This window comes from Castor canadensis, chromosome 11 (assembly GCF_047511655.1).
Source record: "Castor canadensis chromosome 11, mCasCan1.hap1v2, whole genome shotgun sequence".
Taxonomy (NCBI): domain Eukaryota; kingdom Metazoa; phylum Chordata; class Mammalia; order Rodentia; family Castoridae; genus Castor; species Castor canadensis.
Window position 1 is genome coordinate 42,573,570 of NC_133396.1, and position 15,922 is coordinate 42,589,491.

A 15,922-nucleotide genomic window follows, 5' to 3' on the forward strand; every position below is an offset into this window, starting at 1 on the left:
TTTGATTTTCTAGTAAATCTAATCTTATCTGTGTCTTACTGCACATTAATTTTGACAGTTTGAGAATGAGAAAAAACTCAAAGGCCTAATTTGTGATTTAAAAAAAAAGTTGGATATCAGCTACTCAGGAGGCAGTGAATGGAGGACTGCAGTTGGAGGCCAGCCAGCCTGGGCAAAGTTAGTGCAAGAACCTGTCTCAAAAACAAGCCAGGAGTGGTGGTTCACACCTTTATCCCAGCTACTCAGGAGGTAGAGGCAGGAAGATCGCAGTTCAACGTCAATCCAGGCAAAGTTAGCATAAGACCCCTATCCAAAAAAAAAAATAAATAAAAGCAAAAGGGCTACGGACATGGCTCAAGTGGTAGGGTGCATAGTCCCTCAGTTCAATCCCCAGTTCTACACACACACAAAGTCAGTAGCACATATAGGTAAATTTGTTGATTATTTAGTATGACTTAACCTGTAGCCTATATATTTTTTAAAAAGTCTACATTTCTCTTTCCAGGTTATATGTCGTACCGCAAAAAGATATAAAATAAAAACCACTACTGATGACGAAATAATTTTATTAATTTAAACTGAGAGTGTTCAATTTCCCCATGACTAGGAAATCGTACCTGTTGCTGGAAAGATACTGCCCAATTTTTTCCTGATTGTTCCAAAGCAGACGATGTAAAGCAAGCACATTACCATCACTGATGAAGGAAAGACTATGATTTACTGCATCACTTGTGGGACAATCTGATGCAATATCAAGGAAAAACCTTTAAAAATGAAAAGTCATTAGAATTGTCAATACCACATAGACTAATGTGTGTGTGAGTTAAACTTATATGAATTATTAACAATATAATTTGTCACGTAACTGATAACAAATACAGGGGACTTATTTACATAATGTGAATTGTCCTTAAACCAAGACAGGAAGACAAGGAGAAACTTGGCTTTCCATTTCTGATACCTGGTTTCAGCTTTAGAAAACAAATTTAGATGGATGAGATCTAAGGAGAACCTAGTATTTTACAGATAAGGAAATGGAGGGCCAGATCAAATAAAAGACCTCTCCAAAGTTACATAGTCTATCTGTCAGAGCCAGGGTCAAAACCTTGCTTGATTCTCTTAAATTTCTATGGGCAATTTCCTAGAACACAAATCTTCTGCTGATATTCACTTTCTCTCCAATTCAGCTTGTAGTTCAGCAGTCCATCTTTTAAACTCTAATTTCCCTAACAGAAAAGTCAGTAAGAACGATGATAGTGATAAACTGGAAGAGGGAGGTTCATAAAGCTGGCTTTAAAGTGAGATAGATTAGATTTATACTGGTAAAAAGCAAAATCTGGACATTAACTGACATTTGCAAAGCACTTTCTCATAAACCAACTCATTTGTTTCTCTAAAAACAACTTGAGTAAAGATGGTATTATCCCTCATTTGCAAACTAGCCAACTTAGAGAAATAAAGTGTAACAATTAGTTTGTTATGGAAATTCAGCAGGAAAATTTTCTAACATAATAAGCCTCAAAATTGTTCAGTTATTCATAAACAAAGTCTTACACTTTTGAATTACTTGGCTTACAGAGCAACTTTTTAGTTCAGATATAATTCCAAATTGAAGTAGCAAAAATATTCCAAAACCAAAAAATTCTAACTATATATTATATGAATTATCATTACCAGTTTGGTTTTAGTTTTTAATAAAAGGAATCTTCTTTCTTGCTCTCATATTGTAGAAAACTCAAGTTCCTTACTTAGTAGATATGGTTTTCAAATAAAGAAACCCCACAAAATTATAAAGAATATGGATTTATTTTATGATGTCTTTTATAGTAAACTAAGACAAAATACGTTCTTAACATAGAAAGGGAAGAGGAAAAAAAACCTATGCAGGAGCTTAATGTAGACCAGATATATGGACTTGATTAAGTGAAACTGAGAATACTTGATTCAAACAGAGTAAATGACCGTGTATGAAGCTGCTTACCTTCGTGCCAAATCAAAGTTGCTTTTCACAAAATCATTAAAAGGCCGCATATGTTCTTCTTTTGTGAAGAGAACATGATTGGCAATACTCTGAAGTATCTAAACAATCAAAAGGGTCAGAAAGAAATTATTTACTGTATAAAATCTATACATTAATATTTTTTAAAAAAATATGAATTATCGCTGGGTGCCAGTGGCTTATGCCTGTAATCCTAGCTACTCAGGAAGCAGACATCAAGAGGATCATGGTTTAAATGCAATAAAGTTTCAGTCTTAATAATTTTGGTGTTAGTCCACCCAAAAAAATAGATAGCATTTGTTGCCCTCAATGCAGATACTTTAAAGTGACAGAGGCCAGTAAGAGAAGGGGACCAGGAACTAGACAAAAGGTTAGTTCAAGAAGAATTAATTTAGAAAGTAGCACACATGTATAGGAAAGCAATGTGAGTCAATTCCCTGTACAGCTATCCTTATCTCAACTAGCAAAAACCCTTGTTCCTTCCTATTATTGCTCATACTCTCTCTTCAACAAAATTAGAGATAAGGGCAAAATAGTTTCTGCCTGGTAGCCGGGGGGGGGGGGGGGAAGGAGAGGGCGGGAGAAAGGGGGGAGAAATAACCCAAACATTGTATGCACATATGAATAAAAGAAAAATAAAATAAATTAATTCATTAAAAAAGAGGATCATGGTTCGAAGTCAGCTATGGCAAATAGTTCTCAAGACCCTATCTTGAAAAAAATGCATCACAAAAAAAGGGCTGGTGGAATGGCTCAAGGTGTATGCCCTGAGTTCAAATCCCAATACCACACACACAAAAAAAATTTTCTCTGATAAAATTTCTATTGGCAGTTAAAATCTATTCCTTGAGCTGAGGGGTGTGATTCAGTAGTTCAAATCCTAGCACCACCAAAAAAAGCAAAACAAAACAAAACTATTCCTTAATCTATAAATTACTCTAGGCCTTATTTCTATTATTTCCAAATATAAATATAATAATTACATATACAGATTTAAATATATATTTTAAATTTTAAATGTCTTTTCAAATAAAAGATCCTATAGTCTACATTTCTGTCTCTATTCCAAAATTTCCAGAATTACATAAAAAACCATCTTTGGAAGTAAAGACATTGCTAATGTATCTTCCCACTGATAGAAGGGTCAACGAGATACCTCTTTAATGAATTCCTTTGTAAATATAAACAAATTAGTACAAAACAACGTAATTAAAAATATATGGCATTTCAAAAGTAAATCCTAGAGAACATACTGAGAGTATGAAAAACTGAAAACTGAGTTGGAAAATAAATGAAAAGATAGCTAAATTATCAAGATAATTCACCTTTGACATTAATTTCAAGCCCCTTTCAATTCTAGGAGGTGGCTTTTTATCTAAAATCCCTGCTTCATACGGAGAGACGATAGCAGGGTTGATAAATCTGAGGAACATGGCACTTCCCACTGCACCGATGCTGTTCTGAGGGAAACGCTGGCTAACCACCTAAAGACAAGGAGTGAGAACTGAATTACAAGATTTGACTTAAAACAAAGAAAAGGAAACAAAGAACTCAATGGTTAAACTTGTTACAAAAATTCTCAATCAATCCTTATGAATGACAATTTTCTATTTTTCTCCTTCTCTGCAAACATCAGAAAACAAAATTTACCCTTAACTGCAATCTTCTATCATTTTAAAGCACAATTAATTTATCTGAAAAAGAAAAACCTTGTAGAAGAGACCTGAAAAAAAGATCTTATCATCACTGTTTATAGTACGAGTCTGATGAGTAATGAAAGTAGACTGAATTTCACACAAATATTAACGTATTTTTCTAAATATAACAGACATGAAAACTTGATCAAGTTTTGTAAGGTGAAGCTACATTTCCAAAAGCACAGCCTCTAACCATCCTCTACCTAACAGTAAACATTTACATTTGGTTGTACACCAGCTACAATTGAAGTTTGGGGAAAAAAATGCTTTCCATATACAAAATTTTTCTTAGATTCCTACTGAGAGCAAAAAACTTACAATGTTACTGCCTGTTCCTTTTCTTTACCAGCATGCATTGTAATATAATGACCTACCTATTACTTAAGCCAGCGGAGAAACACAATTCTTGGAAACCTAAAAGAAAAAAAGGATCCCACCAGAAGAGAGAACTCCTATATCTACCTCAATTAATAATTCTGCCAAATGAAAAATTAAGGATTCAAGAAATGGTTGCCCACCCTGAAAAGCATAAATCTATTCTCTAAAATAGATTAGTGCAGGGCATGGTGGTACATGCCTATAATCTCAGCACTTGGGAGGGAGAAGAAAGATTGAGAATTCAAGGCCAGCCTTGAACTACACAGAAAGACTGTCTTAAAATGTCAAAAAAATTATTCTTTAAAAAACATTCTAACGTTGAAGATAAGCAAAAGCACATTAGACGAGATCAGGCACATTCAGGGTGGTATGGCAGTAGACCAAAAGGCACATTAGATTGGGAAAAGTGCAAAAACTGGCTTAACTCCCATCTTTTTCCAGTGCCACCCCCATTTTAAGTCAACATATGAAAATTGCATTATTCTGGAATTTACATTTTTATATATACTACACAGATATTTATTTTTTACTTAGTGAGGCTATTATTTAAAGCAATTAGTCAACTATAATGGTGAAACCCTAGCACTTAATATTCTGGGATTGTAGGAATAAATCTTTATTTCAAAGGGTTCTTGGGGTTGGGGGAAGAGAAAATGGAACTTATGTACAGAATCTCACATAACACCACTTTTTTCTTCACAGGCCTCAATAAGGTAACATTTCTTGTCAGGAATTCACATTACTCACTGACTCCAGATTAACTCTGGGGTGGGAAAAAAAAAGGTTATTTTACTGCATCCTATCCTATTTAGTGCATCATGGAGGTCCATATTTTAACTTTTTTTTTCTTTTTATGGTGGAACTGGAGTTTGAACTCAGGGCTTCAAGCTTGCAAAGAAGGCACTCTACTACTTGAGCCATACCTCCATTCAACTTTGCTCTGGTTATTTTGAAGATGGGGTCTCAAACTATTTTCCCAGGCTGGACTCAAACCACAATCCTCCTGATTTCAGCCTCCCAAGAAGGTAGGAATACAGGTGTGAACTCTGGTGCCCAGCTTTAAATGTGTTTTTATGCACTGCCTATAATCCCAAAATAACTTTCTATCGTATCTGATAAGACATTAGAAAATGGTTTTTGAGGTTTAAAAAAGTCTTTGTAAGAGGTGACAACTGAGGTAATGATGTAAGTAATGTGTTCTCACCTTCACTTACACTACATAGCTTAGGAAGCTTTGTGTTACAGTTCTTTGGGTGCTTATTGCATGAAGAATAACCTTACTCTGAAATAAGGAGAAACTAGGCAAGGTGGCTAAATATAGCTTCTTAGAAGAATGCTTTAAAACCTAAAAACTATTATTTTTAGCTGAAATACAATTTTAGATATAGAATTAAGAAGAAAATTTATGTCTATTAACCTTTTCAGTACCAACACACAAAATTTGTCATATAATTTCAGAATGTTCACAGATAACCACTGATATTAACTAAGTAATTCTGTTAGGACTCCAAATTTTAATCTTAAAACAGATGAACTACGGGTAAAGGTAATAAAAGACTTGAAGCCTTTAAGAAAAGCGCTAGCAAGAAGAAAGAGAAGCAACACGTGCTCGTTTTACTCTTTATTTTTGGTTCTGGGTATCAGTCCCAGGGCCTGTGCATGCTAAGCACACATTCTATCCGTGAGCCACACCCCAGTTCAAAACCTGCTTGTATTTAATTTTAAGTAGGTTGTATAAAAACAATTAGTAGTGCATTCAGATTAACACATTAAAATCTTCAAATAGTTTTGAAAATATCAACTGCCACAGTTTGGTTTTCAAAGAACTAGTTGGTTTAGAAAATGTCTCATAAATACCAATAATGTACACTCACAGAGAGTGCTTATAAAATATATTTTTTGAAAGTAGCTATTTACTGGTTTTCCTTAGGATAAAGATCTTATAGAGTATGACTCTATGTAAGTATTGAATCCTAATTTATATTTAACTCTCAGGCTCAGAATTTAAGAAAAGTCTGAATTATTTCATAAAAGACTACTGTAAAATTTATGTAGAGTACTGTTTTTATATCTTTCACATCTCAAAAAATAATTCATGTCAAAACCCAAAGGATTGATGGCTTTAGGAATACACACAGTTTCATGTATCATATAATATGTATCTCACTGATGGTAGTTTCTGTATTTTTGAGACTAAAACCTGATAAAATATAGTCAATATTAATACAAATACTGTATATCAAATTTATGAGTCAATTTTATAAAAGGTCTGACTTTTTTTCACCACTAATTAGCATCAGTGTAATTTTACATGATACATATACTCAAGTAGTCTTTTTTTTTTTCAATCTATAAAAATCCAATTTGGACCCAAAAAATATTCTACATTCAAGGTCAATGTTAGGCCAGTCTAAGTGCTGAGACCAGTTATCAGCCAATGTCCCCTTTACTTCCTTGGTAAAAGCTGAAGTACATAATGCAAATAAATGCAGTTATAAACTGCCTATCAGCAGAAGGACCTGCACATGAGTAATTGCTACAAGTTCTCCTTGAGTTAAGCAGAAATGATCACTAGCTGGTAGAGTGGCTCAAGCAGTAGAGCATCTGCCTAGCAAGCTCTGAAGCCCTGTGTTCAATCCCCAGTGCCACCACCAGAGGATGGGAGATCACCAGATTTTGTTAAGCAAACTCCAAAAGTGACATTTTAAATTTATAATGACTATCTTTATACTTTGGAATATGCTCTAAAATACCTTAAAGTACCAATTAGATTTCCCTTATTTCCATGAGGACCTCATATCACCTGTGCTGAGAAATACATTCCAAAACTTAGTGTTAACCAGAAACTTAAAAAAAAAATCTGAAAATAACTCTAGTAGGAAGAAAAAAAAACAAACATTCCAAAGAACAATTTTAAACAAAATCATAATAAATAAAGCAATGTTAGGAAAGCTAGAAAACATGCTCTACAGAAACACTGAAAGCCTGGATTTTAATTTATGTGAAACACTACACAACAGCATTAGTATAATACTGAACAAGAATGTTAGAAACAGTAAATTAATTTCAACAGTGATGGTGTATATTATGTTACACCCACATATGCTTAGAAGTAGAAGGCTGAAGCATTAAAAGTAAATGTCTTTAACTGAGCAAGAAAGCTATGCAATCTGATCCATTTGCTCTTAGGTATCCAAATTTACGTAACATACTCAAAAAGAAATTCTTGAATGGGCATAATAAAAGTACATGTCTCTAAATTTTAATATAGTTCTGAATTTTAAAACAGAAATTTGTCTCAAAGCCAAGATAAGAAATGAAAGATGAAACCACATGAAAATTAAACTTTAAATTATTTTTAAGAAAGTAACCACCTGACTTCTAAAAGTTTTCTTTACATCTTTCTCTATAATCATTTGGATTATATGAACAAAAATAGGATTCAGCTTGATAAGGATAAGTCAAAATAACAGATAACAGCACATTTAAAATGAATGCAAGTTATAAATTGAAATTTCATCTACTGGAAGAATATAACTAGGGCTATCATAATTTTCTTCCTTGCACATTAAGGGTAAGTTCATAGAAGCAGGCAGTGTATTTATATCATGTTTGCAAAATGAGGTGTCTCTCCACAAGGATGGACTCCCTGAGTTTTCCTTTCATTCCAATGACTTAATATTGATTTTCTTTGGGGTAAAAGTGGTTTCACCATTAGAATTTCTATAATCAAAGCACAAACATCTAAGTCCTGCCTGAGACTGTCTAGATAAAAATATAAGGAGTAAAAAAGTAAATAAATAAAATTTAGCAACTTTTATATTAGATTTAGAAAGTTATACTTTTTGGTAGAGTTCTTGCCTAGCATACACAAGACCCTGGGTTCATTGCCTAGCACTGCCAAAAAAAAAAGTGACACTTTTCCCACCATATACCTTCCAACAATTAGGAAAATCTTTTTTTTACTTCTATGGAAAGAAACCACTCACATGACCTGCAAACAAGAAGCAAGAATGAAGACAATCAGCATTTCCTAAGGCCTTGAAATTAAGGTTTTTTTTTTTTTTTGCATTCATTTATAATTTAAAAAATAACAACGAAATTAGACCAAGGATATCCAAAATGCAACAAATGTCCACAAAATGTCTTTGGGATAAATCAAACCAAAGGGACACAGAGAATGTTTCAATGTAACTTAATTCCAGGGTTAATTGAAATGAAAGCTATTTTGTGCCAGAATTAGTAGAATGATTTTACAGTGAAGGTCAAATAGGCTGAAAGTGAAGATGTTCTGAACAAACAGCAAAAGATTTTTGGTTTGCTTTGAAAGAAACAGCTAATAAAAAGTTCTCCAAACTTACTGATTTTTTGTTTTCCTTTTTTTCTTTTACTGTAGCTTTATTCAGTAGGGAGTGGCAAGTTGCCTACAGAACAGAGATGAGCACAAACATGTCACAGCACCAACTACATACAGCAACAAAAACAATGTTGGCTTGTACATAAAATTACACAATAAAATGTAACACAGATGGAATCAACAAAAATCAGAAATCAACTGAATTTTGAGGGATGAATTTTAATTCTGGGTTTTAATTTTTATTACATTTTTAAGCCAAGTACTTAATAAACAGCAAGAAATGTTGAGACCCAATCATGTCTACTATTTCTGGCTATGAATCACAGAAAAGCTTTCCCCAAGTGAATTTGAGGATATGGAATATTTACATTTGAGTAAATTAACTAGCTTTAAATAAATTTTATATAAAATGTTTATAGAAGTAGACCACACACTAAAAACATTTTGTGTCTACAGAAGTTTTTCCTGATATTTAGAGTACTTCTCTGTGTATCCTTCAATCGACTTAACATTATTTTTCCAATATCTGGCATTTAATTAAGATCCTACTGACTAAAATAAAAATTAAATGGTTAGATATAGCAAAAAAATTCGGCTTACAGATTATAAATTTAAAATTTCTCTCTCTACAAAAGATTACTCTTAGCATTTCACATGATTTTCTGTGTTTGCAGGTACTTCCTGAAATGATTCTGAGGACATTAATAGTTCTGCATTATTTGGAAGAATGTTATCATATCAGCTCAGCTAGAAAAAAAAAGCATGAATATTAAAGTTAAACTGTAGAGAAAATTAAAAAAAAAAAAACCTGTAAGTCTGCTTAAACTATTTTTACTCATTAAAGTTAACAGTCAGACTCTCCCCCTCAAAAAAAAAGACACTCATCAAACTCATCAAAGACGTATCAGTTAAGTTCTTTCAAAATTAAAAGACTCCTGACTGCACTACACTACGCAAAACAATTACTTTTTAGATATTTAAAAACCAAACAAGAGTTCTTTAATCCACAAACACAGGGCATTTTATTCTGAGAATTCTAAGCATCCAGCACATAATCCATAACAAACTTTGACATCCATCCATCCATCTAGTTTTTGTGTAAGTTAGATGCCAAACATTATATTGTAATCACTGGGAGGTACCAGTAAAACAAAAAGAACAAATTCTTATTTCACAGAGCTTTGCTTCAAACTTTAGACTAGATACAAAAACACAAGTAATCATGTAAATATGTCATTTAAAATTTTTTTCAATTATGGTATTCAACTATCATTTATAGCCTTAAAAGTCTGTATGTAAACTACTTTAGTTTGAAGAAACAGATTTATTGAGAAAAGATGACATTTATTTAGAATCATAACAGCTCTATTTCAGAATTCTCTCACCACAATATGAGAGAATATCCATCCTGGGAATTATTCTTTTCTCTTTGTTCCTAAAGTATCAGGAGGAAAAATGGAAGCTAATACACAAGAATGACTTAATTTTAAGTCTGACAACATGTTCACAGTTGAGAATCTCATATGGTTTTAATCCTGTACACTAAGCAAAGAAGGCATGTAAAGTAAGAGAGAGGTGAAGTATGGTACGAAAAGGCTTAAAGGCCAAAATATGAACACAAATAAAAAGAGTTAAAGCTCAGAGAAACTTATTAACCAACAATATGCTCACTTAGCCTTCAAAATTTCTCCAGTAGGTCCCCAAACCAGGAGCCATATTTGTTAAAGAAAAAAAAATGACTACTATCCCTTCCAGCAGAACATAAAAGTACAAAAGTATGATTGTGCTATTGCCAAAGTCGAAAGATAAGTAAAAGCCAAAAGAGAGAAGCAGAATAAAAACAAAAAAAGCAAACAAAAGAAAAACATTAAGCTTGGCAGGAGATTTATGAAAAAAATAATGAGATAAAAAGGTTTTTTTTCTCCCCTAACTTTCTCTTTAATTGGTGAGTGTAAGATTCCGTTATCACTCATTAAAAACAAAACCTTATTTATAACATGCCTTTGTTTCACAGTAGTCTACTCCAACTGTTACGTTTGTCCAATACTTCAAAATAATGCAATGACATAACATTTCAATGTTTTGAGAGAAAATAATTTTTTGTGTAATGCTAGCATAATTCAAGGGTTATTAAGGTTAATAAGGCTGTTTCATTATGAACTACTCCAGAAAGCACAACAGTATGTAGTAAGCTACCAATCATCACCTGACTCGATTTTCATTACTTCTTTCCCTAACTATGAAAGTTGGCAAGAATTTTGTCCTTAGGTATGAAGAATGAGGAAATTTATCCCTTCATTAAACATTCCCTAAGTACTTACTAAGTGTTGGATCCTGTTCCTCTTTATTATCAGTATTATGGTCTCAAATTGGTGCCCAAGTTTGCTAATGACACAAAAAGATTTTTCATTTAGGATGACAATCACATGAAGAATTTCTACTAAAATCTTTCAGGTAATCACAGGCCCCATTCACTTTTAACCAATTCAAGCCAAAGCCACTGTGATTTTAGAAACCCATTTGCTCTCTGAAAGCAACCAAGAAGCTTACTTAGACTATTTTTAATATGTACTCACTATTTCTTATCTGCCTGGCTTCATAAACAGAAAAATTACTGAGTTAAAGAGAAACCTAAATAAGGCTCAAACTTAAGAGAAAATATTCACTGCATTAAGTTTCATGTTACAACTAAACTATCCTCTAGCTTCAGATTTAAACAGCTGAATAAATTATGTGGGGTTTTCCTTAAGTATCCTTGGACTTTTTGAAAAAGCAATAAAGTCATGATAAATTATGAGAGGAAAGAATGCTAAGCATGCTTTATTAGCTATGTGCATTGTGAAAAGTTTTCTTTTTATAGATATAGCAGATACATCTTTTAAAATAGCAATGAGGAAAAAGTCACACCAAACAGCCTCAAACAGCCTTTTTAAACAGTGATTTCACTGACACTGTTAAATGTCTCTAAGCAACGGAAGCAGTGTACTAAAAAAAACCCAAAGGGCTGTGGGTGACTCTGCAAAAAAGACAAAGACATGGGTTTTGATAACCATGTAAGTTCTTTCCCTATCCACACTCTTACCCCAAACTCCAGACCCAAAGTATTTCTTCCTTCTTGGAAGGCTAATATAGATTTGCAGGCCCCCTAGAATTCCTAAAGCTGCATATGCAATTCAAAAACCTAGGAGACACAATAACACAGAACTAATTTCTGACGGAAATGACTGTAGACATTTGAACTCTGAACCATTATTTCCAGTGACAGTGTTAGGAAGTCTAATAACTCGGTCTGAATGATGATGCAATCAATCTATCTGAAACAGCATTCTACATAAAACAGAATGATCAGACTGTCTTGAGAAAACATGACATAAACCAATTATACCTTAATAAAAGAAACCAAAATTACAGGTCAAGTAATTTATAATGCAAAAAGCAAGGTACCTGCCTTATGTGTGAAATACTGTGTAAGTAATTCAGGCAAAAGATAACAACAAAAAAATTCCATATCTCATTTCAGCCATACCCACTACATTCAATAGATTCAATGAATTTAAGCTTGCTTTGAATGAATATTTAGCATTTTCAGGTGTTCTCTTCAAGTACTTTAAATGTCTCTGAAGAAAAACTAAAGTTTCTTTCAAAGGCAATTTCAAGAACGATTCTTGATGTGTTACTCACCCACTTGACTCAGTATGATTGCTGACCATCTACTATCAAGCAGATACATCTTCTTTTGGTAAAGTATTCCTCTTAATTTAGCTATGGATTAACAACGGTCTCTAACTCAGCATACCTGATATAAACAGTGGCACACACTTCGAAGCTGAGGGGGGAATTCTGAGGAGGAACTGATGATGGCGTGGAAGAACTTCTCAGTCATTTGAAGAAGATTCCGCTGGTTTTCCTCCAGGCTCTCTGATGGCTCTAACCTACACGCACACATGTGCGTGCGCACACACACACACACACACACACACACACACACACACAAGAAAGGTAAAATCAAAGCATTTGTTTAAAACAAAATCACTTCTCAAAAGAGACTCTTTAAGAGATATTCTCCCAGATGCAATGTGTGGACTTTCAATACTGATTTGAACAAACAACAAATTTGTTTAAAAAAAAGACAATTTCGAGACAACCAGAAAAAATTAACACAAAATTTGCCTCATATTATTAGAGGTTGCTTTTAATTTTATTGGGTATGGAAATACTAGGACTGTGTGTGTGTGTGTGTTTAAAATCTGTTGTCCGTTGGAAATATTATTTGAGATTCACTTTAAAATACCTGAGCAAAAATAAGGGAGGGCCACGTATAAAACAAAAATAGCAGGTGTTCTTTCAGTTCACATTCCTTTATATGTATACACCCATATGAAAAAATTCACACATACATATGAATGATGAAAGCTTTAAAAATCTTCATTATTAATAATAAAATTCAACTTTCTCTCATGAGGTTTCTGATATAACTATGTTCATACATGAAGATCTAGTGTATTCACTTTGCTGCATAAAAGTGCATTGTGTTGTATACCATGATTTATCTATTAATGAACAGTTACATTTTCTCACTTTAACAGATACCACCGCAATGAACATTCCTGCATATATTCATGTTTCTCTAGGGCAGCTAACTAAAAATCAAACTTCTGAGTAAATTTAACTTTATTAAATATTGATGGCTCTACTAACAGCAGCGTGTAGTAATTATTATCCCACTGCATTCTCACAGATACAGTATACAGGCTGAGAATCCCATATCTGAAATGTTTTGGACAGAAGTGTTTCAAATCTTAGGTTTTGTTTTTTGTTTTCTTTTTGCAGTACTAGGATTTGAAATCAGGGCTTCCCACTTGCTGGGCAGGCACTCTACCACATGAGTCACAATATTGCTTTAGTTATTTTTCAGATAGGGTCTCACACTTTTTGCCTGGACCAGCCTTGGACCATAACCCTTCTATCTCTCTGCCTTCTGCATATGATTTCAGCTTTTTATTTTGGAATAATTGCATAGACTTTACTGGTTGAATATTCCAAACCCAAAAATTCAGAATACTTTTTCATATTTTAAAGCATTTTGAATTTCTGACTTAGGGATGCTCACTCAATCTATTAAGTAGAAAAGACTATCTCATGTAAGTTCTATTTCTATGACTCCTAGTAAAGTTATACATGCTTTCATATACTCCATGTCCAGTCTGACTTTGTTAGCTGTCCTTTGACATTAGTACTTAAAACTCATTATATCCCCAAACCAACTGATTTTCCCACTTACACTCTTATCTTGCCCCATGTTGTCAATGGCACCATCACTGTCTTAATCATATCATTCAACCTGTCTCTGACATCACTTTTTCCTGCTTTACTTCATTATTTGATCAGTGTTGCTAATTCTTATCAATATGACTTCTTAAAGGGAGTGGTATTGTGATTAAAGGAAAAGATTCCAAAGGCAGACTTAAAAGATTTTAATTTCAGCTTTATGAAACTGGTCACAATACTCAACTTCTCTGAGCCTCAGTTTTTCACATCAATAAGGCACATATAATAATGCCTGCCTTATGGAGTAAATTTTACCCAATGGCTAACAAATCCACAAGCTTTACTCCCCCATTGGCTTAACCCAAACTCTCAAAACATATTCCTTATAGTTCAGATGTGGCTGTACATGCCTGTAATCCCAGCATTCAGGGGGCTGAGGCAGAGGATTATGAATTTGAGGTCAACCTGGGATACACAGTGAGACCCTGTCAGGGTTTGTTCTTTTTTTTACAGATAAAAAAAAAAACAGCAAAGCAGAGACGGATGTTATTAATTTATCATGGCCAGTGATTTCTGGGAAGCCAGAGAAAGAAAAATGGACTTGGAAGATGTAGAAAATTGAGAGACTGGTTATGAACATGCAGAACAATGAAGAGGCAAGAAGAGTATTTCAAATTTTAGAGAGCATTTAAGAGTTTTGGGGTATGAATAAAAAAATAACATTTTATTTTTTTCAAGATTCAAAGGATTACTAGAAACCCTGGCAATTCTTTGTGGGAAGTCTGAGTTAATTTAGCAGCAGGGACCTTGTGGGTTTGGCTCAGGTGTTCCTTCTAGCCCCTCAATGCTGTCTCGCCTCCCATACGCCCACAGTAACTTGTTGGCTACTCTATTAATCCCAATCTATAATGAAGCTTTGTGTTCAATTATTTAAGTGTTCATGTAAACAAAACTTTTCCCTCAGTTTGGTTTTCAAAGAAACAGTCTTTTTTTCCTATTGTTTTCTATGTCATTCATTTCTGCTCTATTTTAAAAATTCTTTTCCTTCTGCTTGCTTTATATTCATCATTTTTCCTTTAATTTTTTAAGGTGAAAGTAAATATTGATTTTAGACCCTCTTTTCTAATATATACATTTAATGTAATTAATTTCTCTCTAAGCACTGCTTTCACTACATCCTATAAATTGTGGGAAGAGGGTCTTTTTTTCCTTATGCTTCACTTTGGGAACTTTCTACTGATACATCAAGGTCACGGTTCTTTCTCAGCTGTGTCTCATCTAGTGATGAGCCCATCAAAGGCATTCTTTCTCTCTCTTAAAGTTATTAATTTCTAGCTTTCTGGTTTTTTTTTTTTAACTTTTTAGGGTTTCCATCTTTCTACTTACATTACCCACCTATTCTTACATGTTGTCCTTTCTTAAAATTAGCTCTTAACATGTTGATCACTGTTATCTTAGATACCCAATGTGACAATTACAAAATCTCTGCCACACCTGAGTCTGGTTCTGATGCTTGCTTTGTCTCTTCAGACTGAGATCTGTCTTGCCTGTTTGCACCCTTTGCAACTTTCTGTTGAAAGCCAGACACAATATACTGACTAACAGGAACTGAAGGAAATAGGCCTTTACTATGAGGTTTTATTTTAATCTGCCTATAAACTGGCTTGTGGGTTGTCTTTAATGTCTGCTGTAGTTGTAAATGTTCATTTCCTCTGGTGTTGTTTTTGTCTCCCTTGCTGTATGTGAATTTCCCTGGAAAATTTTTTTATTTTTTGGCAGGGAGGGGGCATTGAACCCAGGGCATCATGCTTAATAGGCAGGAGCTCTCCACTTAAGCCAAATCCCTCAGCCCTTTATTTTTTCAGATAGGGTCTGGCATTTTTGTTGTTGTTGTTTTGGGTTTTGTTTTGTTTTGGCTTGGGGCAGGCCTCAGGGCCTCTTGCATAGATGGGATTACATCCTTGGATTGTCTGTTGAGATGGGGTGTCTTAAACTTTTTGCCTGGCCTAGCATCAAACTGCAATACCAAGTAACTGGAATTATAGGTGTGAGCCACCGCACCTGACTTCCCTGGAAACTTCTTAAATAACATAGTCTCTGTGTTCCAGCTCTCTCAGTTATGATTCACTGTTAATACACTGAAGCCCTGTAGATATAATGGGAAGGGCTATATCCTATAATCTGATTATATCTCCATCACCTGATTATCAAGTCAAACTCCCT

At 33.9% G+C, this 15,922-nt stretch overlaps 1 protein-coding gene across 10 annotated transcripts in view; it reads right to left on the bottom strand.

The window, feature by feature from the left end:
- Nucleotides 1-15,922, bottom strand: part of Nf1 (neurofibromin 1) — a 272,178-nt gene that overhangs the window by 114,699 nt on the left and 141,557 nt on the right. For 8 of the 10 annotated variants that reach the window (XR_012438691.1, XM_074046432.1, XM_074046427.1 and 5 more), the window contains 5 exons: nucleotides 12,228-12,363; nucleotides 8,436-8,498; nucleotides 3,325-3,483; nucleotides 1,982-2,079; nucleotides 618-764 (listed from right to left, as the gene is read on the bottom strand). Coding sequence is in view for 9 of the 10 variants with exons in the window: in XM_074046432.1 (XP_073902533.1) it covers nucleotides 618-764; nucleotides 1,982-2,079; nucleotides 3,325-3,483; nucleotides 8,436-8,498; nucleotides 12,228-12,363 (603 nt within the window). In the remaining variant the exon portion in view is untranslated. The remainder of the gene's footprint in view (nucleotides 1-617; nucleotides 765-1,981; nucleotides 2,080-3,324; nucleotides 3,484-8,435; nucleotides 8,499-12,227; nucleotides 12,364-15,922) is intronic. The other 2 variants (XM_074046430.1, XM_074046428.1) reach the window with 1 other exon arrangement.